Source organism: Saimiri boliviensis, chromosome 6 (genome assembly GCF_048565385.1).
Source record: "Saimiri boliviensis isolate mSaiBol1 chromosome 6, mSaiBol1.pri, whole genome shotgun sequence".
Taxonomy (NCBI): Eukaryota; Metazoa; Chordata; class Mammalia; order Primates; family Cebidae; genus Saimiri; species Saimiri boliviensis.
In genome coordinates this window covers 102,925,118-102,949,711 of record NC_133454.1, presented here as the reverse complement: position 1 = coordinate 102,949,711, position 24,594 = coordinate 102,925,118, and the positions used below count along the sequence as shown (strand labels likewise).

The following is a 24,594-nucleotide window of genomic DNA, read 5'->3' as shown; positions in this document are numbered from 1 at the left end:
CAAGCTCTATATGATCTGTCTACCAGTACCTCTGCTTCACTGTTTCTTATTATTGCTGGTCTACTCTGGCAAGCAGACCTCCTCACTATTCCTTGGGCATGATAAGGAACACACCCACCTCAGGACCCTCTCACATCCCTTCAGTATGGACTACTCCCCCAGTTATCGCTGTATCTGCATGGCTCCTTCCTTTAGATCCTTCAGGGCTTCACTGAAATGTTTCCTTCTTAACACTGCCTCAATTTACAGCATACCCCTATTGTATTAAGTGCTCTAGCACTCTCTACTTATCTGTATTTCTTTACTACATATCTGATATGCTATGCTTTATTTATTTGTGTTTTTTTCTTGGTTGTTTCTATTCAATACAACATAAATTTTATGAGAGCAGAGATTTTTGTCTCTTTCATCCTCTGCTATAATTTAGTGCCTAGAACAATGTCTGGCACATAGCAGATGCTTGATAAATGCTTTTTGAGTAAAGTAATGCAGAAGCTGTATATGTTTCATTGCTAGAAACTAAGTGCATTTTCTCTAAGCTCAGAGGTGAATGGCTGATTGAAGAATAAAACACACATTTCCAGGCTGGTCTCTGTGGTTTTTATTAGTGTTTCCTGGGACCTATTAAACAAACATATTTTGAAAAATATAATTCTTTCATAAAACAGGAATAGTCTGAATTTAATATAGCTTAAAGGGAAAGATTTCTGATTTTTTTTAAATAGCAGCAGTAGAGTTGTTTCCCACAAATTGTCAACCCAGGAGCTAGACGGGAAGAAAAACAAGAATTATGCAGATAGCTACAGAAAGATTAATCCCAATTTAGTTAAACTTGTGAAGGCTTGTACATGTCAGAGGTTCATAAGACACAGTCTCAGCAGGAGTTTTTTTTTATATACTCTATCTCTAGTTCCAGAAACTGAATTCAGAGAAGCAACACTGAGGATAATTCAACTCTGATATTGTGATTGCTGTGATGTTCTTTCATTCATACAGTATCTGCTCAGTAAGTAACTACCGAGATCTATTGCATCCTACATAATTAGACAAGCTCCTCACACATATGGGCCCATGCCATGCACATAGTAGGCACTCAGCAAATGTTTGCTTAACTACAGAATAATAATATAATTGCCTTCCCTCTTAACTATTTACCTTTTTCTATACTTGATACATCTGGAAAACAACATGCTGGCAAAACTAAAATCTAACATGCATTACTAACTTTATCAAAAGATCCCTCTGTATTTTTCAAAAAGAAAAAAAGTAATAAAAACCAATCCCCAAATACTAAAACTTAGTACTGCTTGACACTCACTTAAATAGCAATTTACATCACATTAACACATTCATAATCTTCATTGGTTAAAACAGGTCAAAGTTTCATTACTGGCTTCTCATACCAGGTAAGTCTCACAGTTCCAAATAAAGCAACAGAATTTGCATCCAACATATGTTGACTTATAACCCAACGGCCTGTTTTGGTTTCATTTCAGCGCAAGTAGAAGGCAAAATAAAGAGTCTCACAGTAAAATGTTCATAGTAGATAATACGTCCTTGAAGGTTGTGCCGTTGTGCTCTTATTCCACTGAAGAAATGATTCACATCCCAGTTACAGATATGGTCTCCCAATCAGAGTAGTCTTTCAGAAGACATTCATTCATTCATTCATTGAACAAATATGTGTTGTATACTTGTCTCATGCTAGGTAACAGAAAAATAATAGTGATTGATAAGACATAGTCCCTGTCTTCAAAGAGCTAACAGTCTAGCAAGGCAGGAACTTTGAGAAAAGACCAATGTGTTCAAAGGAAAACTCAACCTGGGTCTACCCTTCTTAGATGGTACATTCAAGAAACTGTTGCTTATGTCCCTGAGAGCCAGGGCCTTGCTTAAGTCTTACCAGGTGAAATATCTAGCAGCCTCAGATGATTTGAGTCTAGTAAAGTCTTAGCAATAGATTTGGTGCCTCAGGTTCCCATGAAAACCTAATAAGAGAGAGCCCTTTAAACTCAAGCATAAAGGGAGTTTAAGGATAACATATTTAGGGACCATGTGGACTTTCAGCACAGGTGAGCTTCTCAAGTGAGAGCTGTGTGTCCCCAAAAGAAAGGAGAGCTTATCCATGGGACTTTGCTCTCCCTTTCAACACTGTGGTGGGAAGTACTCTGTTCACACCCCAAGTTGGCATAGCTCAATTACTTTAAATTCTCCAAGTCACGAATGCCACATAGAAAATGCTGCAAACTCAAGCCAAGACAACAGAGAGATATGCTGAGAACTTAATACTCTGGCCTTAATCAGGCACCAGGTGCCAAAAAACCTTCACTCTCAGCAAACAACTCTATCTGCTATTTATCTGTAGAATTATTGTAGTGGGTACTCCCACATTCACTTACTCCTTAGCAAAGATTGCTCTTGAATGGAAAGGTTGAAGAAAGAGCCAAAGCCAATTTGGAAGAAGTAAAAAACTTACAGGTTTAAGGAGGGGTGAACTCAGAGAAGGATCTAGTCTCCTTAGATGATAAGCAGGCAAAGCCAGAGAAAACCGCAGAGAGAGAATTGGCAGATGCCCCTAATAACATCACACAACTCAGACACACACATACACACAAGTATTCATGTGTTATACTCATTCAAGTAACTGGATATTTAATTTATTCTATGTAATGAACAGTCAAATGCTGAGAAGGCCCCATAGTTCTTTGGCCTTGCTTGGAAAGCAAGATACGTCTTTTCTGCAGGAATGTCTGAGTTGCAGAGTCAAGATCTTTGCTGTTCATTGTTCTTTTTCTCAGCTATTGCAGGAACTGTTACTTGACAGCACCAAGTTAAACCTTTGCAGAAATGACCAAGCCAGGCAGAAATAACAATGGATTTGGTTGCACCTTCAGAAGGTTATTCATGGGTGCTCCAAGATCACCACCTAGAATGGTTCTCATTATAATTAGGACACATTTTTAATTCTTCTTACTTCTAGCCTTCTAAATATATTACAAACACCTTGCAACCTTTGAATATGAATTGCTCACCTCTGCTGGCTGAGACACTATGGTAGGGGCTCTATTAGTTGATGAAGAGCACTCCCTCTTATAGATATGTGTCTTCATTTGCATATTATTGCTGGAGAAAGAGAGGTAGAATGGAGGAGCAAGCCAAGGACATGAGAGAGCCAGAAAGAAAAGTTGCAAAAGGGATGAGAACATTCAAATCCATTTTCAAAGTATCTACTGATTCATGTTCTTCCCAGATTTCATGGCTCAGTGATAAGTCTCCAGGACCTCCAGAATAATTCCTCTACTGAAGAAGCAGCTTCCAACTCGTTGGTGACAATAGTGCCTGAGCTGAGTTTTCTGTTTGTCTTTTCACCCTTTCTTTATTTTCTTAGGGAAAAAAAAAATTCTTCTGAGTACAAATCTAGGCAACAAACCATTCACTTGGAGTCAGTTCAGAGAAGACAGTAAACAGATAATCCAAATAACAAGAAATTATAAAAATTAATACCGCAAAGAGGATTTTCCCTGCAAAATCTTCTCTTGGTGTTTCCTCCTACAATACAATTTTAACTCCGCATTGTAATTCCAGTGAAAATGTCTTCTATTATAGTTCCTGCCACATTACTATTTTTACCTTATCTGACATTGGCTCTTATCTGGGGTTCTGAAAAGAATCACCTCTTTGTCCCTAACATTTAAAACACGAAGATAGGTTGAGGTTGAAGTCCTGCTTTTGCTTCATTCTAAAAGACTAAAAGACCTCACACATATTTTTCTTCTGAGTATAAACCACCATCCTCATGTTGACTGACTAAACTGGTGGTTCTCAATGAAGGAAAATTTTGTCCCCAGGGAACACTTGGTGATGTCTGGGAACCTTTTAGGTTGTCACAGCTGGGGTGTTTCTGGTGTCAAGTGGTTAGAGGTCATGTATGGATACTGATGAACATCTTACAGTGCACAGGAAAGCCCTCATCACGAAGAATGCTCCAGCCAAAAATGTCAATTGTGCAGATTGAGAAACTCTGGACTATAGGGATACAAGAGTAAACTCTTCAACCATTTCCATACCACTGTCTCCTTTTCCCAACTTATTTTTAATCACTTGGAACAAAAAAGAACCAAGCTGGTCCCTTTCTCTTTAATAGCTAGAAGTGAGCAGACAGGCAATTAAAGTATTTCACCAATCATCCAAGGGGGAGGAAGGAGGACAGCCCTGGCATCAGGTAAATCATTCTTAAATGAGTATAAAGACCCCACCATTATTCTTCTTGCTGATTTAAGCATTCTAAATCATGTGATTATGCAGAGATTATAGCCAACCTTATATTTTTAAAGTCCCCATTCTCCACTCACTGGATCCTGAGGCTCAGGTTCAATTTCCCAGCATCCATGCAGTCTGTCCTAACCATCTGAGACCCTAGAATCCAACCCAGCAACCACGTTCACCTCCCTTGATGAGGCCATGTGGATGCTTATGTGTGGAGGATGCATCACCTTTTTCTAAATCATCTCTCATGCACAACATTTAATGCCCTCTGATTTTTTTTTCTTTCTCTTAGCAAGAAGCACAAGGCTGCAAATCCTGTTACTCTTGCAGTGAAAAAGAATTCACAATAGAGGTGAAAACATATTACAACCACATACAGCATCATAGTTCACAGAAAACTGTGTACGTTTTTTCCCCATATAGGACATACTTCAAAGTAACAAAATAATTTTTAATCAACTGTAGTGTTTCTTCTTCCCATCAGAAGTAGTTTCTTTTTCCCCTCGTGGTACATAAATATCAGAGAAAAGTCGTCTTTGAAATATTTACGTCCAGGAGTTCTTCGTTTGTGATTATTTGGTGTGTGTTTTGGTTTGTGTCCAAAGTATTGGCAGCTTCAGTTTTCATTTTCTCTCCATCCTCGGGCATTCTTCCCAAATTTATATACCAGTCTTCGTCCATCCACACGCTCCAGAATTTCTCTTTTGTAGTAATATCTGTAACAAAGGAGATTGCATAAGGTGACCAATCAGATGAAGGTTGCTAGGTAAATAATGGGTCATGCAGCCTTATTGTTTTCAGAGACATGAAGCTCCTCACCTCATAGCTCGGCTGAGCTTTTCATAGGTCATACTGCTGTTATTCTTCTTTTTACCCCATAGCTGAGCCACAGCCTCTGATTTCAAGAACCTGAAGATGCCCTCAGATCGGTCCTCCCATTTTATTAATCCTGGGTTCTTGTCTGGGTTCAAGAGGATGTCACGGATGAATTCCCACAAGTGAGTCCCTCTCGGGTCTGATGAAAAGCAGAAACAGAGGTTACTAATGGCCTAAGTCACAGCAAAGACAGGGGCAGAGAGCATTAAGTGATATTATCTTTTTCTAAGTAAGAGATACTCGGTTCTCCCCTACTTCTCAGGGAAGATGGATCGTAGAATCACCAAATGTTAGACGTTAAAAAGGTATTTAAGAATAAATTAGCACAATATTTTATTTTACAAATCAGGAAACTGAGGCACAGAGAACTTAAGTGACTGGATCAGGGTCACACAGCTAACTAGTGACATAATCAAGAGTAAGGAATAGGTCTTAGGTCTCCTAAGCCAGGGGGAAGTTTCTTCTGATTATGTGAATACACAGATTGCTTGGGGTTCATTTCAACCTGTTACTTCCCCAGAGAGCAACTCTCAATCACTTTTATCTAGTACCTCAACCAATTAAATTGCTTTGACTCAGCAACTGTGCTTCAGCCAAACGCAAATCAGTAAGGCTCTAGAACATTAACTTCCAGAATAGATGAGGGTGGTAGGGAAGTGGGTGGTCACACTGGGATTGGAGGACCCAGTTTGAAAATGAAGCCACTACTGCAATGAGATTATCAACCAAATTCAATTTTGCTCCTACTGAATTTGTGATGTCCCACTCCCACCCCACCCACCATACTAGGGGTTGCATTAATTCAGTGTTGTGGGATGATGCAGAATAGCAGACAGTAAAGACATTCCAATTCCTTATAATTTCTGGATTATACCATTTTTTAGGTGGGGGAGAAAGAGCATCACTCTGTGGCTCAGACTGGAGTGCAGTGGTGCAATTACAGCTCACTGCAGCCTAGACCTCCCTGGTTCAAGCGATCCTCCTGCCTCAGTCTCCCAAATAGCTAAGACTATAGGCACAGGCCACCATGCCAGCTAATTTTTGTATTTTTTGCAGAGATGGGGTCTCGCCACGTTTCCCAGGCTGGTCTTGAACTCCAGAGCTCAAGTGATCCAACCGTATCAGTCTCCCAAAGTGCTGGGATTACAGGCGTGAGCCACTGCACCTGGCCTGGATTGTACCATCTTCATTTCTTTCTGTGTTCCACCCACAATTCCATGTCTCTGATATTTTGTATATGTTCATAAGATTTTCTTACTGGGGGACATCCAACTCCAAAGAGTCGAATCTTAAGAAAAAACAGTCATTTCTTGGAATGGTAACTCCACAAAGGTAGGAGGCCAACATTCAGCAAAAGAAAGGATGAAACATCCGAGCTGTTTCTTCTTATCTTCCTCCTCTTCCCACCCTTTTCTTCTGGGAGAGATGGAAATTGCTAACCCCATGCCTGCAAGCAGTTCTTAGGCACTGGGTGTCTCAGTTTCAGAGCACATATGACAGAATGAGGAAGAAAAGTCCAGTGGGGCTCCACTTTGGGAAACAGCTGCAGAGGGAGGTTCTAGAAAGTGACGCCTCTGTTTTCTCACTCTACCCTATTTGGGGTGAAGACATGAAGGCAGCAGGCAGAGGCAATAAAAAACTGGTGGCTTCCAGATATGCCTGATGAGATGGGAAGGCCCAAAGGCCATCTGAAGGCCAGCCAACTTACTGTGCTTTTTGGTGTGGCACTTGGCAGGAGGGTCTTGCTCCTTTTTCATCTCAGGTGACTCTGCTAAGGAGAAAAATGAGAGCCCTTAGTTGACCTATTTCCTATAATTCTTTTCATTCATGCATCCACTCATTGAAGCAATATTTATTGAGCATCTACTGCATGCCTGGCACTCTTTGAGTATGTGCTAGTGAACCAAACCAAACAAAGATGATAAACGCTATGGAGAAAAGCGATGCAGGGTAAGAAATGGGGATAGATGTATGGACTTGAGAATTATTTGCAATTTAGTATAAAGTGGTCATAGGAGACCTCTCTGATTCCACGACCTGAAGGATATGAGGGAGATGGCCATGTGGAAAGCTTATGGAACAGCCTCCATGTGCGAAGACAGAAGTGCAAAGGCCCTGAGGTTGATGTGTCTTTGGCATGTGTGTGGCTGAAAGAGGCAGAGAGGGCAGAGCTGAGGCTCTGATCATTAAAGCCTTATGGGACTTTTAAGGACATGACTCTGAGAAGATGGAAACCATTGAAAGATTTAGATCATTGAAAGGTTGTTTTTTGTTTTTTTTTTACATAACACAAAAATGTAAACATTTATAACAAAGAAAGATGGCTTTTAAGCCAGAGGAGTGCCCTTTTTTGGCATGCAAAGTTACATTTTAATCAGCCTGACAAAGGGGCCATTGAGTGGCCCAGGCTCAGTACAGAGGGCCACAGTGGACTATGGAAACACAGATTAGTTTAACAAATGACTCATTATGGCAACCCATGCGTGGGACTGTTACCAAAGAGGAGATGACGGAGGCGGACCTGGGAAATAAAAGTTCTTCTGAGAAAGAAAACTAAGTGATCTAAGCTCTGTGTGTGTGTGTGTGTGTGTGTGTGTGTGTGTGAGTGTGTGTGTGTGTGTGTATTGGGAGGACCAAAGCAGATCTTACAAAGACTCTCACACTCAAAAACCAGCCACTTCACAGAAAGTAGTCCGTTGGCTAGCAAACCTGATCTCTTCCATGTGCCCTTCCTCACCTAGGGTCCTCTGACCAGTGTGGCCTTCAAGGGCATCTGGACTGACTGAAACCATGTGTGAAGGAACAGGGTTCATAGCATCCATTCGATTATCAAGAGAGGCCTATTATTCAAAAAAGCTATGAACTGCTGACCATTAGCTCCTAATTAAATTGGTTAAGAAAAAAAAAAAAACGACTGTTTATTGAGCACTTACTACATACCAGGCACTGTACACAGCACTTTACATGAATCACTTTAATTCAAACAATAACTATATGAGGTAGGTACTAATATCCACAGTTTTCAGCTGTGGAGGATCTGAGAAACAGGGAGGTCAAATGACTTGTCTACAGTCACACAGCCAGAATGTGGAGCCAGGATATGAACACAGTTTGAATCCAGAAGCTTTACACATAACCACGATTCTGTCATTTCCAGAAATGGTGGCCTACACATAATATCCCTAGGCACATAACAGATTTCACACAAGCCTTTCCTGCCAAGAATTAGGTTCACTTATATAATGCTCTTGTTAGTGGAAAAGATCATTTCAATCTGACAATTCTATATTTCCCAATGTTCACGGACCCTTTCACCCATCTTATCACCCAGCTGGTCAAGACTCAGTGCTCCCAGCCATTTCTCCAAACGTCATGGCAGGACGAAGAGAGGGATTTAACAAGACGTGAGTAAACTAGAAACCTCTCATCCTGGTTAAGAATTTATCTCCTGGCATTGTCACTAGCACCTGACTTGGGTTTCTCTGAAGTGTGAGAGGACAAATTCACAGGAAACGCAAAGAGACTTCACTCTCCCTCCCTGGAGGTTGTAGGGTGAGGTTGCAACATCCCATCAGGATGTGACAATATTGCAACAGGTCTGGCATCCACCCCGGTTTCCAAGTGATACACCACTCTGACAGGGCCACGTTGTACTGTAGACAAAGAGTGGCATTTACCCAGCGGGCCACAAGCAAAGCTCCTTTTCAAATGACATCCAGGAGGGATGCAGAGCCATTATTTGAGAGCCAGGAGTTGAATTCAGAAAAATACAAGAGTCTCTCAGTATACTGGCCTCAGTCATTGTTTGTGCATTCCTAGATGAGGTTACTTTAGAGTTCAGGTGCCTTTGTGAATAAGATGAAAACCCTGGACCCTCTCCCCGGAAAAATGCACATATATGTAAACATGACATTTTTTTCAGCAATTTCAGGGAGCTGTGGCCCATGTAGGAGTCCATGGACTGTACATTTAAAGCCCCCAGACTAGATAAACCATGAGGAAATATTATTTGAGTTGTCAGTCATTTACCCAAGCTAGACTCCATCCAGCTTAGGAACGTTCTTTTTTTTTTAATCCCCAAATAAAAATCTTTTTGTCATAATACAGGGGAATAAACAGTCAAGGGCAAATGAAGAGCCGAATTTCTTCCAGCCTCCTCTGCCTTTTGCAGTGTGCAGGAGTAAACTGTGGAATCACCGGCCTGCCTTACCACCGATATCTTTTGATCTCTAACCTCGCTTTAATACGTGCCCTAGAATAAAAGTTAAGACCTTTGAAGTTAGCCGTGTGGTTAAGTGATTCATTCTTATCAAATAATGGCTTGCCCTGGAGAAGTTGTCCAGCCTGGCTTTCTCTTGTTCGTCTCCCAGGCACTCCAGGCCAAGGTCTCTCCAGTCCAGGCAGGGGCAGCAACAAGCCACGGGTTTACGATGCAAGTGTGAGAGCATGACTTCAGCTAAGCTGCTTCGCAAGAAGCAAAGATTAGAAGCATTTGCCTATGATTCAGCTGTGAGCCATTTCTTTACGGGATATACAAATTTCAGTGTTCTAATAGACCGTGCCACCCTAGCTTTAGGCTCAACAAGTCAGTGGATAAACACATCAAGCCCGAGCTGGCATGACAGGCTGGAGGACTGTCGAGCAGAACAGGACACTGGCAGCGGGCATTTTATGAAATGGGCAGATGACACAGATGACAGAGAAATCAAAACAAAGCCTGTTTCCCCACCTGCATTTATCACAGAGGGCATCAGTTTACACTGAGCCTCGCCTTAGCTCAGCTGGTAACTAGCATTAAAACATAGAAAGATATTTCACTGCATTCAGTTTCATGGGAGCTTGAAATATAAAGACTCAGGCAAATGACAAAGGTTTTTCCGGGGGTTCTGGTTCCATCCAGTAGAGACTATAAACTATTCTGAAAGAAACTGACCCATATAAGGTTGTAATTAACTATCCTACTGAAGGGCTGGCTATTACCCCAACGAATACACCAACCCAAGAGACTGCATTGATTCTTTAGGGCCTGGGTGGTTGATCTCATTTTCCAGCTGGGGTTACAATCACAGGATAGGAATGAGGGGCTGGGGAGAACAAGGATCAGGAGGCTAAAGGAGAGCAGATTCCTGAGCCCATCTTAAGAAGGACAATTGAAAAATACAATCGGTGAACTCTGGAGAGAACGGGTTCCTTGCTGCTGCAAATGTGAAAACAGAAACTGGCCTCTAAGACCCCTATTGATTTTGAGCTTCTAGAAAGTGTAAGTTCAAGATATAGAAAAGAGGATATCCCGCCATCAGGGCAGCAGAGCTGTGGCCACGACACTTTGGTTTCCTGGGCACCTCAAGACCTACCAGCCCCTGAGGCTCAGGAAGTGGATGGTTCAGCTTCATTCTTAGCTGGAATCTTTTGCCATAAGCCAAAGACCCACCCAAAAGGATGGAAGGATGTGGGAGGTGACACCGTAGGAAGTTGCAGAGGAACTCCGAGTGTGACTGGGGAGGTTTCCTCAGCCCTGAAACCCATGGTCTTGACTGAGTGGCAATGATTGCCACAGAAATTTTACCCTTGTTGGCTCAGTTCCCCCAGAAGAGCAAATACACGGCCAGGCCTTGCCAGTGTTTGGTGTATTTCCTAATTTTAACAAATACTTCAAGTGACACATAATGCTAAGGGCTATTGGGGGAAGGAGAAGTCAAGAGCTACGCTGGCCTCAGCTCTTAACCTCAATTCCAGAAGCATTTACACTGGCTCCCAGCCCTGTCTCATTTAAGGGGCTTGACCCAAACAAAACCTCAAGCCAAAAACTTTCATTATTTCAGTTCTCAAAAGCAAAAACAAAAACAGGAAAAAAAAAAGGAAGCAAGAGTTGCAGACTAATTTCTTTCACAAAGACTCAATTAAATCCCAGTTCTGAAGTTGACCCAAATTCAATTCCAGGAGAGGGGCACTATCACTTGTGAATGATGTCTAAGTGCCATTTCATAGACCCAAAGAGATCCACAAGTTTGTACCCAGATCACCAGAAACCATGAGATCCTCCTTCAACCAGTTCCCACACTGCACATGCCAATACACCTATTTGTAGGTGGGGATGGTAATCTGAAATCCCCTCTCGTAGATTCCCAACATCCCAACCTTCTCATCCAGCGTAACCTTGGTTAAGAAACATGGATAGCCCCAGCTGCGTTCAATCTTAACCAAATGCAACTAATATGAATGTAACTCATAAAATGCAGGTGCTCTGACTGATTAGAGCGCACTGATGAGTCATCAGAATTAGACTTAAAAACTGACAAAACAGTATAATTGTGGGGATTCTGGAAGTTTCCAATGGCTACTCCTTCACCTAGAAACCATCACTACAGGGTAACAGACCTTTGAATTTCACTATGAGGTATTCTTTCCCTAAAGCCAGATGTAGTTTGTTGAAAATTAAATATAGCCTTATTTCCCATAAGTATACACAAATATGAATAATTTCATCATCTATATTGCAAGAGTAAGTTTTCATTTAAAAGAAAGAAAAGCCTGAAGAACATTCATGGTCACAACACCGCCATCACAAGGGCCAACATTTTGCCTAGAGGATCCCTACTGGTCATCTTCAATGTACAAATACTGCCTCAAAAGCAAACCTTGTCTAATGGCAACTCCATCCCTTTCCTAGCCCTTTAACGAGAAAGACTCCAGCAAGGCAGAAACGTCAGTTGTTGGTAATTCCCACTAACTCTCCCTAAGCATAGGCACACCCAGCCTCAGATGTGATGACAACTTACCAACAGGAAGGTGACTGGTGGTTGTCATGGAGATCTGAGCCCGGCAGAAAGTTTTGCTGTCCAACAAATCTGTGTCCATGAAAAGATAAAGGACATTTAGAGCCCCCACTCCACCTTGTAACGAACACTGCGGCTATTAGACAAACAGAATAAGAATGTAAAGGGCCGTAAGTGTCAGAGAGTTAGTTACCTACTGTGCTACCATAGTTGGTGTCATATAAGTAGTTCTCCTCTTTCCAGGTGTTCATAATGGAAGGGTCTACAAAAAATAGAGAAGGAGAATGGTCAGCGATCATTTTCCCCAGGGAGAAGAGGCTGTGTTTTCTGTTCGTCAACAAGGTTTAGAGGGTGAGGAGTGGTCCTCTGAGACGAGGGATAAGATGCTGCTTCAGCCACGTTACTTTATAAAAATGTTGTCTCAATTTCCTTTCAGCATCCTCAGGAAATGGCCTCATCCATGTGTTCTATACCTATCACATTTTTAGGGAACTGAGAGAAGTTGCAAGAGTGGGAATCTGTCCTAGACCAGTGGTTCCCGGGAATTTTCCTAACCCAGCTTGGCACTGTTTTACATTCTACTGCATAATCGCCAGGATATTTTTACCCTGGGGTGTGGTGAGGGGAGGACCTTATTAGGGTTAAATTGATTTAAAGGTATAATAAATAATTAATAAGCATCTTTTTCTATTAATATCGTCTTTGGAGGGTTGATGACGTTTCTTTCAGGAAGAGTCTAGTCAGTCTCAGTCTTATCACAGTTTCTTAGTTACTAAAATCCAGAGATTTGCCATCCGAGTTGGGTGACAGCCCCCTCCCTCTAGGTTTTTCCAATTAGCTTAGAGGAAGACATAAAATTCTCAAAGAAAAAAAAAGGAGAAGGGGTGGACAGTGCTACTAAATCAAACAAGCACCTTTTAAGAGTGGGGCCCCATCACTGAAAGGAAGCACTCTCGTACTCTCTCTCTCTCTCTTTCTTCTATGTGCTGCGGTAAGCACAAGCACGTCTCACTTTGATTGACTCTTCAGATTTCAGATTCAAGGGGAACTCCCCTCCGCCTACCCCAAATGGAGCTCAACTCCCACACAACCCCCAGATCTGGGCTTGTCTCCAACAGAAGCATTCTCTTTCTTGGCTAGCCAAAAGCTGTGAGATCTCTCACCTAGCCCTCACCAGAAACTTCCTGCTTTCTCCTCACCGCAGACCTAGGCTACCCTCAGCTCCCCTCCTTGCTAGGTTCTGAGTTTTAGGGCTGGGGTGTAAGCCATCGGCTGAGTTTCATTTTGTTTTTATAGCACAAATGGTATAAAACCTGACTTACTGGCTAAGTCCTCCTGTTTACGACATAGGGATTTAGCTGGTATTTTAACTAATAGCTACGTGTTTGGACACCCCAAGCCCAATCTCTTAGGGTTACACCCTCTCTCCTTGTTGGGTCACCTTGTACACCTGTTGTTGTCTCTGAAAACAAACTGAACCACAGAGGTTTGGGGGTGTTGGCCCCTCTATGAGCTTCTTCTCCCCTCCTCCTAGGGTGGACCTTCTTCTCCACCCTTCAGCTCAGCTTTTCAGAACTGGCAACACAAGAATGTCTGGATGGTCAAGGAGGAATTACCAAGTTATTTGGGACTTCTCCAGTATTCCCTGGCTCCTCCGGTGGGGCTATCTGTCAGGTCAAGCAGGGGAGGGGGTGCCATCCTCCCGACCAAGTCCTGCAACCGTCTCTAGGGCAAGGCCAGGTCTGTAAAGCACAGAACATCCAGGTGGCCCATCCCCTGGCCTCTGAAGAGAAGGGCAGGGCTAGCAAAGCCTAATTCACATGCTTAGCAGCTATTCCTTTTTTCTTTAATAATGGTAGGCCAGCCCACCTATAAAAGGGTAAATAACTACATGGGCCAATTTTGGCTTCAAGTGACTCATAAATCACCCACAGGTCGAATTCTGTCCTGGGTGACTGGGACCCATCCTCAGGGACGCCTGTGTCAAGCGTGGTTGGCCCATGTGGCTCACACAAGCTCCCTGGCATGAATATGAGGAGTGACCCAGGAACGGTAGCTGCTGCACAGTTTTATGACAGCCCGTGAACTTCGGAGGACAGTCTCCAGGAGAGAGATTTAGGACAGGGGAAAGGAAACGAAAATGAATGTAGATGCTATGGGACTGTAGTCTCTGCTCGGAGCCCAGAATTGTGTCCTTCATATAAAAACACACCTAAGGCAGGAGTTGAGTTGCAGATGCCTTTGTACATCTCTGCAGCAGCTTTCCAGGGCCCCTAAAACTATGTTAAGTACAACGTCAAGTCAGCATCTTCCCCTTGTATGTGAAGCACACTCCTATCGAGGGAGGAGGGCGAGAAGAGGAGACATTGCCCCTTCCTCTTCTCTTTCCAAACTTGGCCAAGTCCAGTCCCCTGACCCTTTGTGGTGGGGAGGCCCACCTTAGATTCAGCATTTCCTTGGCTACTAGTCTGACGTCTGGATGATGCCATGACCAGGAGTAGGAAGCAGAGAAGTGTGGCTCCCCATAAGTCTATAAATTGGAAATAGGTGGCAGTCATTGGTGGCAAGGGGAGGAATGAGGTTCGTGGTGAGGCTGGCCCATTGAAAACAGCCAGGGAAAAGGTCTCCCTGTGTTTTTTGCCAAAACACACTCCCACATTCTCTCTTGCCCTCTCCCAACTGTCCTCCCCCGGGCTTTGCCTGTCTAGGTTGGCTCCCTTTGTCCACTACTACTCACCAGTTTGTTCGGTCTTGACAATGACATTGTGTGTGGACTGGAACAGGTCGCTACTGCACTGGCCTGTGAAGGACAGATTGGGATAGTCAGAGAGGGCCCAGATGGAGCCAGAACTGGATGCTTCAATTAGGACAGAACTGGTTTCTTTGCAGAGCCTCTGCCATCCTACTACCTGGTCACCTATGTTTGTTTATGGGAGGGGGGTTCTCTCTCAGCCTCTACAAACTCAAGCCTACAGACCCTGGCCCCGGAAAATCAGGAATCTAAGACACTACATTAGAAGCAATTATTTGATGTAGTATAGTAAAGGCATCCAGTATATTGGAAATAGAACTTCAGGAGCCCCGTTTTTCCACTAGATATGAAGAAGGCATGTGCCCTTCACCTTTCTGGGTCTCAGTTTCCCCATCTGCAATGAGATTAAACTAGATAAGGTCACTAGATGACTTCTAACATGCTTGCCCATACTAAGATATGATATGAAAATGAAAATATAGGGAAAACCATTTTAACTAGCTTGATTCCTCCTTGATTTTAAATCTAATCAAACCCATCATGATTAGATCCAATCTATGATATGTCTGGATGAAATGCAGTGATTCTTTTCTTATTTATGCCTCAGCACACATACAAGCAGTGCACATCACATGTCTTTGTTTGCTCGCAATGCCTCTCCTATTACCATATATAAAAGCATATGTATGTGTGTGTGTGTGTGTGTGTGTGTGTGTGTAAATGCACAAATAAATGTACTATATTTTTCTTCCCCAGACAGATTATAAACATCTCAGGAGCAGAAGTCATGCCTCTAACCTCTGTGATTTTCAGTCTTCCCACCTGTAAAATGGGCACAATATTTACTTTGTCATAAAGTTATTAAATGAATTAATTCACTTACAGTGCCTAGCAGAAGTAAATAATAAATGTAAGTTAAAAGAATGTCTATAAAAAGACAAACAACAGAAGAGTGAGAAATTTGGCTGGATGCTAGGAACTCAGAGGCAGCATGCCGTGAGACCAAACAAGCCCTGGGAGGTCAGAGACAGAAGGTCTAAGGTGGCCACAGCACCTCCCAGGCCTCCCTGCTCCAGGCCTCAACTAGGGCAAAGCTTTAAAGGAGTGGATTTAATTGCAGGTGGAGGTAAATATTTTTAATACTTCAAGTGTAAGTCTGATCTTTCTGAAGATTCCTGAGGGTTATTTATAAAGCCTTGTTTGGTTTGATTCTAGTCAAAGAAAAATGAGCAGCCACCAATGTGAGGTGGGTGGGAAGCAGGGCGTGGCCAGGGAGCTGAATGACATCATCTCAAATGGCCACCGCAGCCACAAGCTCTGCTGCAAAGACCCAGGTCCTCTTCAGTGTTGATGGCTGTTGCCAGGGTATGACTCTGGTTCACAGCCCTGGAGCTGATGCTGCCCCAGCCCTCGTTGCTTGCCTAAACATGGGTTCTACCAACACATAAATGCCTTTTCCAAGTGCAGACAAGCTAATTCCCTGTTCTTACATATTGCTACTTTCCAGGATGCCCATAGTTCTCAGAAGAGCTAGTTTTTTAAAGCCACTGTCAGGGAAGTCTTATGCCAGTGTCAAGGCCATGCTGCAAGGTCAGTTGTCCCCCCTACCAGGTCTTACATGTCAGCATAGGACATGTGCATGCACGAATAATCTACCATTTAAGGACAACATCTGGAATGGTGGCCCATGCTGCGCTAGGGAAGCCTCGGAGAGACAACTGGGGCATTAGGGTAACAGAAATTCCGGAAACCACCACAGAAACATTCCCCACACACGTGTCTAGACCATACGTTCTAACCATTTTTCGAAATCACAGACCTTTTAACAACCTGCTGAAATATAGTGAGTCTTTTCCTCCACCCAAAACACAAACATAGATCTATTGTTATATAACTTCTTCCCACCCTTGGGGCTCTATCTTAAGAACTTAGGTCTAGAAGATTGGTACTTGTTGTTGTTGTTGTTGTTTTGTTTTTGTTTGTGTGTGTGTGTGCATGTGTGTGTGTGTGTGTGTGTGTGTGTGTGTTTTAAGTAACCAGGATAATCTTTAATAAGTAAGTGATTGGAAGTTAAACTATTGAACTCTGTTTGCAAAGGAAAGAAGAAAATGTTTTCCAAGGGTAGTAAGTATTTTGTGAATTCCTAGCCAGCTTTTGTCTTCTTGAAAATTATCTCCATAAGGAAAGAATTAAATTACATTGGCGTTTATAAGGGATTAGACACACCAGGTACCCCAGGCTTCAATCCTGTCCTCTCGTCTTCCTTCCATTTCCCTGTCTTAGGATATGGTAATTTAGAAGTGAGACCACTCCTTCTTGTCCCTGACAAAGAATCCTGTCATCTGCAGAATTTCTATTCTTCCAGCTGGCTCCTAGCAGGGTAGGGAGAGACAGAGAAAGAGAAAATCACCGTTCCACTTCAGATGCTGCAAGTTGCTGTAGAGGAGCTGCCCCGCCATCCCCGCTGCCCGGGTGAACTCCTGCAAACTCATGCTGCAGAGGTGCTCGCCGTTGATGTCGAACTCTTGGAAAGGGATACAACTGGCATCCAGCTGGTTGGTGTCCAGGAGGTGCTGGAGCCACTCCCACACCTGGTTCTTGGTCCAGTACTGAGGATGAATTTCATGCCACTGGCCTCCAAAAAACCCGCTGGAAACTGCAAAACAGGAGGCAGCCTTTTGAGTGACCTCTGCCTGTTTCTGGCCATGGTATCCAACACAGAGATGCAGTGTTGGCTGCCAGATATCTTGGAGACACAACCACAGTCCATGTATGTGCCAGCAGTGGGGCTGGAGCAGAAATGCATCTGCATGTCCTCCCTAGCAGGCTGCCTACCCCTGGGCACTGGATGAGGACAAGAGAGCTGAAGTGCTCGGAGCTCATTCCCCACCTCACCCAAAGTAAAATATCATGAAAGCTAAAGCATTGCTATCATTTCATCAATTTATTAGCTTATTGTCCATACCTAAATAGTTCTCTTCCTCTTTTCTCTCACTCTTTCCCATTTTTTCTCTCTTACGCACACACACACACACACACACACACACACACACACACATACATCCCAAATTCAGACCATTTGCAATCAAAAATAAAGCCTGAAATTAAGGTTCTTTTCTCTACGATGCCTTTGCTTTTCTCAGAGTAGTCGAGATTATTGATCTGCTAACTGGACTGATATCCCACTGCCCCAGCCTGGTCATTAAAGTTGTCATGTCACTTCCCTACTCAGTTACCTTTAGTAGATCTCACCATCCACTGAAATTATGTATAAAACTGCCTAGCTAGGCATTGACGCTTTTCACTAAGTCTTCAAGCACACAATGGCTCTTGTCTTTTTTCTGTGCTGTTCTTTCTGCTCAGCTTGTGTTCCACCTCTCACTCCTGTTGAATTCCTACCCATCTTTCAAACTCTGACCACCCCATGAATTCATCACCAGTTCCCCAATTTGCCTCAAGGGCTCACTGTCCTCTGACTTTCCAGGAGACATGCTTGGTATTTCTCTTAATGGCTTTTGTCATGTTCTGCTTTTTTCTACAAGTCTCTGAGTGTCACCTTATTCTCCTTTGTAAATTGTATCCTTGAGGTCACAGACTGTTTTACTTATCTTTGTATCACCTATAAAAATGACCTCAGAGACCTTGCCATAGTAGATGCTCACCGTACATTTATTTAATAGAATATGTTTTTGAAGAAGACACAAGGCAAGCATCTGAGTAGTTGGGAGGTGCATTTACAAGACGATGCATTCAGATACCAATGAAGAAGTGATGTTCATTCAACTGCATAAATATTGCTGAGCCTAATATGTGCTAACCATCTATATATGTGACTCATGCTCACTTGAAAAAACATTCCACAGTCTGCCCGAAGTTCTGGGACGATGGAAAAGACAGAGCCTGCATCTGGGGGCATGGAACAGGGCTGAGAGATCTTACAGGTCCCTTGGAAATAGAGGTCGGGAAGGAGCTCTCCTTCAGGAAAAGTGAGTGGCAGGGGCAAGGAGCAAAGGCTACTGCATCCCACCAAGCTGAAGCAGGGGAAATCCAACCCAACGTGACACATGGATATTCCCACAAACTCAGGGGTGGACCAGTAGAAGAAAATGTAGTGCAAGAAAACCGTCTCTAACTTTTTCTTCAAGGTCATGCCAGATCAGTTCTTCTCAAATATTAATATGATTGTGAATCATCAGCGAATATTGTTCAAATGCAGATTCTGATTCAACAGGTCTGGGGCGAGGCCTGAGTTTCTGCATTCCTAGCAAGCTTCCATGTGATGCTGATGTTGCTGGTCTATTGAATTACAAGGAGCTAAAGGCTTCAGAAAAGTTTGACTCCCGTAACGCCCATGGTCCAACCCACAACACCCTCAGAGGAGAGACCGAAGGGGAAGTGTTTCTGAACCAATCCCTCTTCTTGTTCATTCATTCCATTCAGAATCCATCCATGGCTTCCAGACCTCAGAAGCACTAAGAGCAGGAGGTCAAGTTTATATGGGGCACAAAGGTGACCGCCAATAGTAATACCCATCACTCACAGTATGCACTTCGCTCCTCAGACCTGATGGCCAAACAGAAGCAGCCCCAGGACCTCAACGTGGGCTCTAAAGAGGAAGCCAATAGTCAGGGTTGGGGGAGGATTGGAACAATCTAATCTAAAAATTTAATTATATGGAAATAGTCCCAAATACACAGACCTTGGGCTGGATGTTTCCATTTCCCCCAATTTTTGGTGCCTCACAAATAAAGCTGTTTATGGACGGGGCATATATTTTGTGGCTCCCCAAGACTTTCATCTTCCTTTTTCTAAAATAATTGTGTTGCTATGATAGTACAGCTCCGGTTTTGGCAACAAGAGGCACCAACTTTTAATAACCTAACAGCACATCTAGAATAATCTCTTCCGCAAACTTAATATGATCTAGATTAAACGATAGTCCCTGCTAGTGTATGTTGCTCAAACTTGAGAGAATCAGAGAATTTTGTCCGAAGTTGACTGGTGAGATTCTGCATGAGACATGGAATCCACTAAATTCCTGAAGTTTCAGGAGAAACAATAAAAAATCCTATGAGTTCATATCCACTCTGCCATTCAACTGATCTCCTTTTCCTCTTCAGTCTTGACCAAGAGCTGAGTTTTCTTTGAGATCTCTGGGATTTAAGAAATAAAAGTGGCAGGCACACCAGTTCTACTTCCCACTAAACACATTTCCCCAGTTTTCGCCAGAGCAAGCAAGAGAAACGCTGCCTTAATTGAGAGACCAGGGTCCTAGGGATGCCAAAGACTTTCAGTTTTATTTGGAATCTATTTTCTGGGTCCTCACAGGGCATCCAAGGTCCGCAGCAGAAAATGCAGCTGCCCAGAAAGTACATCAGTTTGAGGGGACAGGTGACCGAGTAAGGGAAGGTCACCTGTTCACCCTTTCAACTGTGTTTGACTAGGATTCCAAATTACAAGAGGTGGAGCCCCACACAGATCAGCACTTGCTGCAGAATAACTCTCCCATTATCCTCCCACTCCTGCTGCCCAAGCTCTGGTCACCAACAAACCATCTCCATGTTTCAAAGCAAACTCGAACAGGAGAGCCTCTGACAGGGAGATTAGCAGTGGGTGTGGAAAGGAAAGAGGCCCAGAGCTCCTAAAACTCACTGCTGTTGGATACACAGCTGAATGCCTAAACTGGATGCCTTCACAGTGGGGTATGGGGTTCCTAATTCAGCAACAACTTGATTCAGTTCAGCTTCTGCAGGGAGCCACAGTCTTGATCACCAAACCCACTGTAAGCCCCACCACCAGGTCCCCTCTTCTTCTAATGGATGTGTTCTAGGTTAAAGCACGAAGAACACCTGTTCTCCTGGAAGATGAAAAAGATTAAACTGTATAACCCTCTCCTTCCTAACCTCCATGCACATGCGTGCATGCACGCACGCGCACACACACACACACCTTTCTCTCCTAGCCTATCTTGATATCCCAGCAAAATACTATTAAAAGCTTCAACAGGGAGTCTTTCCTTTAGGCATCTCTTCTGACCCATTCACTGCCAGGTTGTCATCCTAGAACCTTGAATTTTGGGAGGAGATGATAGAATCTCTCAAATGGGCTTTTGTCTGGAACTTGGGGGGCCGGTAGGGAAATACAAAATTGAGAGTTTTCTCCATTCCTTCTTGTCCCACATCTTCTGCTGGATAAAGCCTATATTTTTCGAACATCAGGTTGGGAGAAGAATTAAAGCAAAGAGTCCCCACTGTGCAGCAGTGACACCAACACCCATGGGCCCCCTTACCGTTGCACGTGGAGTAGCTGTCTGTCCAGGCTGGCGGCTGGTGAAGGAGGTTGTTGCCGGGGTTGAGATTCATTACACCACCTCCTTCCAGAATCATGATCTGTTAGGAGATCAAACAGCCTGTTCAGTCAGTGCCTCCTGGACAAATACCATTTGAAAGTGCAGATCACAGGGTAAATTTAGGAAGAAAATAAAGAGAATGTGTCCTTCCACCCATTGCCTGCCACCCATTGCCAAAGCCTTTTTCGTAAAAGCAAAACTCACGGCAATTAAAAATTTCCAGGTACAATTTTCATATGCATGAGGCAAGTTTTTACAGCCACCATTCATAAATGAATAATCTCTGATCAGGAATGAAGCAGGAGGAAAATGAAATACTTGCTCCCAGGGCGAGGCTGGCTGGCATCCAAGTGTTGGCTTTTTCTTTTTCTTTGCCTTTCTTTTCTTTCTTTCTTTCTTTATTTTTTTTTTACAGAAATGGAAATGTCAAGGAGAATTTATTTAAAGTGAAATTTCAATCAATGAAAATCCAAGCCAGTAGCAGCACAACCCCAGCACCTGTGTGGGAACTGGAACAGCAATCACACCTGCACACCCAGAAACAGGTTTCCTCGGTGTGGATATCTGCCACGAACTGGACTGATCATCAGAGGGCCTTGGTCATATTTTAATAGAGCTCTTCAAGTACCTAGCTTTGTGATAATATCAAGAATCAGTTGATTTCTCTGGCAGACACTGCCAATTTCTGGTAAAGAAAACAATTTTCCTTTCTGGTAACAATTGTAACTAGTTTTTTTCTCCTGTTAGAGACCTGGAGAATTTAGTGGGTTTCCAAGCTAACCTAAATAAAAGTGGCTTCCTCGTCTGCGGGATCATTTTCTCAGTAAAGGACACGGGAGAAGAGATTTCTTCCGGGGGACTGTTTGGGTTTTTTTTTAATAACAATTTAAACGTTGTACACTTCAGAAATATTGTCTTCAAATGTCTAGCATTCATAATGTCCCTTCTCCCAAGTGGGACACCCTCCACCTTGCAGACCAGAGCCCCAGCCATGCATCCGGTCATTCAAACGAAGAGCAGCCTGTTTCTAGATCGCTATCGAGCAATACCCAGAGGCTGTAAAACTCACTTGCTCTTTATAAAATGTTGGGTTAGGGAGAGGAATTCAGCTTTATAGCAGCAATTCATGGAAAATTTTCTGCCTGTTTTGGGGAAATTTTCATCCTCAGGTATTACCAATGTCCACAGGAATAAAATTGCCAACCCAGAGTATTTTCAGCCCTGGGCATTCCTTCTCTTAATTTAGCTACTGCTCCTCTGGTTCTGTGTAGGGCCTGTGGAAGGGGAAGAGGGGTCTGCAAAAGGCATACAAATGTATTCATGTATTCATTTATTCAACAAATATTTATCAACCCAATAATGGGCTGGGCACTATTCTAGGTGCCAGGGAGAGAGCAGTGATTAAAGGTTGAACTAGGTTAGACACAAACATGTATGATGGTCATTAGCATCATCATCACTGTTGCTTGGTAAATAATTGAGACTGAATCCAGCCTAAGTAGAAGGTGGAGAAGGAAAGACAGGGTGGGGATGATGGATGTTATAACAGTGAAGAGCCACCAGGCAGGAAGATAGGAGCACTGGATTCTACGTCCTGGCGCCATGTATAGGAGCTTTGAAGCCAGAAGAGCTGGGGTCGATTCCAAGCTTTCCCACTTGCTAGCTAAGGTTAGTACTGACCCAAGTTACCAAACCTCTCTGAACCCCAGTTTCCTCATATGCAAAATGCACCTAATCATACCTCGTCTATACATTGGTTGGAGATCAAATGAGTTTCTGTACCGCGAGCACTTAGCGCAAAGTAGGTCACAAATACATGTGAGGTGTTATGATGAGGTGCGTCACTAGCTCTGGGGACAACCTGAGCCAGAAATCACGCTGGGCCTCAATTTCCCCATTGAAAATGTAAAGAGGGTGACTATACTGATTCGTAAGTTCCCTTTCTGAAAACTTCTTTGATTCTCAAAGAAAACAAACTCAAGTCAAACCTTTCTTTTTCACAATAACTGGGCATTTTCCCATCCAGCTTTGTAAAGCAATTGCCCTAAAGCTAAGAAATGAGATTGGGAACTTCAAGGCGAAAGAAAATCTCCAAGTCCCCAGAGGGGATGGCTGGGGGAAGAGGGGGGGACACAGGGCACAGTCTCTTGTTTGCTCAAGGCTGGGCTTGTTCCTTGCTAGCATTTGCTCAACCACAAGCAGTGTGGAAAGGTTACTGTTTAACCCTGAAAGGGCTGAAGCTCAGAGCCCCGACCATTTGCACGAAGAGATTGGCCTTCCAGGCTTAGGGAGGACAGGCAGGGAAAGGCTTCTCTAAAATTATTTCACAAGGATTTGCCTGCAGGGTTGTTTCAAAGTGGTCATTTCAGTGGCAGCACCTGCCTGGGCCAACTATGCTTCCTGACAAACAGAAAGCAAGGTGACGTGGAGACTGAGCACCCAGGCTTTGGAGCTGGGGAGATGCAGGCTCAGATTCCAGTTCCCCAGCTTACTCTGGGTGACCCTGAGACAGTGCCAAGTCTGTCTAGCCAAAAACATTCTGATCCTCCCTTTCCGTACCTGATAAATGGGAACAACCCCAAACTCGATGGGCTGTATGAATCAAATGAGGTCGTGCATGTAGAGAGCTTAGCAAGCAGTGAAAAAGAAAAGAATTTAATAAATATTGCAGAACATTATAGACCAGTTCTCTACCTGTGGCCAAATGCCCATGAGCCCCTCTCCTCAGGGCCGATGTCATTTTCCACCATGACCTCTGGACAAGCATCCAGAACTTCTCCCAACCCCCAGAGATGCCTTTAAGACGACACGGTGGCAGTTGCCCCAGCGCCATCCTCCCGCCAGAAGATGACCTATGCATAGCACGGCTCCCTGCCGGCAACCCCTTTCCAAGAGAAAGCAGCCAGCATGGTGAGGGGCCCTTTTTTACAGGGCACACTAAGTGGTTACCACTCATAAAAGAGTTCGTGTGGCTTAACCCTTAGTGAGTCAGAGTTCACTTGAGCTCACCTGGGCTTATAAGCAAAGAAGGTCAGAGTCTCCAACCTGGCAGGGAGCCGCAGGGAAAGATGCCCTCAGGGTGGGCCCACGAGGCCCACTGCCAGTGCAGCTGAAGGCCTTTGGCCAAGTCCTACCCTCCTCTGAGGCACAGTTTTTCAGGTGCAAAGTGAGGACATTGGTTCCCAACAGCCTCACAGGACTGCTGAGATGGAATGAAATCATAGATAACCAATATGACTTGAGAAGTATAAAAAAAAGTCTTTTTATAACCAACTCACCCACACCCCCATACGCTAAGGTAGACTTTCTATGGTATATAGTCGTTGCTTTCTGGGGGTATCGGAAGCAATCCTTTTAATTAGAAAGTACGGGAATTATTGAATGCTCTTATTTCTGCTCCCTACTTTACCTTCAGCATAGCTTTCATTATTTTCTTAAAAACTATATACACCATCAAATATGTGGAAGTAGAGACTTTGGAATCTGAGAATCCTGGGTTAGAATCTGGGTCCCATCTTTCAGTCATGTGACCTTGAGCACGCTAACCTTTCTGAGCCTCCATTTCTCACACTGGT

The 24,594-nt window shown here is 43.5% G+C and overlaps 1 protein-coding gene across 3 annotated transcripts in view; it reads right to left on the bottom strand.

The window, feature by feature from the left end:
• Positions 1-577: 577 nt before the first annotated feature.
• Positions 578-24,594, bottom strand: part of EHF (ETS homologous factor) — a 41,948-nt gene continuing 17,931 nt past the window's right edge. For 2 of the 3 annotated variants that reach the window (XM_010333337.2, XM_010333341.2), the window contains exons 2-9: positions 20,960-21,059; positions 17,081-17,326; positions 14,656-14,718; positions 12,112-12,180; positions 11,922-11,990; positions 6,851-6,913; positions 5,086-5,281; positions 578-4,982 (exon numbers count right to left, since the gene is read on the bottom strand). In XM_010333337.2, the coding sequence (XP_010331639.1) occupies positions 4,883-4,982; positions 5,086-5,281; positions 6,851-6,913; positions 11,922-11,990; positions 12,112-12,180; positions 14,656-14,718; positions 17,081-17,326; positions 20,960-21,056 (903 nt within the window). In that variant the 5' untranslated portion in view covers positions 21,057-21,059 and the 3' untranslated portion in view covers positions 578-4,882. The remainder of the gene's footprint in view (positions 4,983-5,085; positions 5,282-6,850; positions 6,914-11,921; positions 11,991-12,111; positions 12,181-14,655; positions 14,719-17,080; positions 17,327-20,959; positions 21,060-24,594) is intronic. The other variant, XM_039470948.2, reaches the window with a different exon arrangement.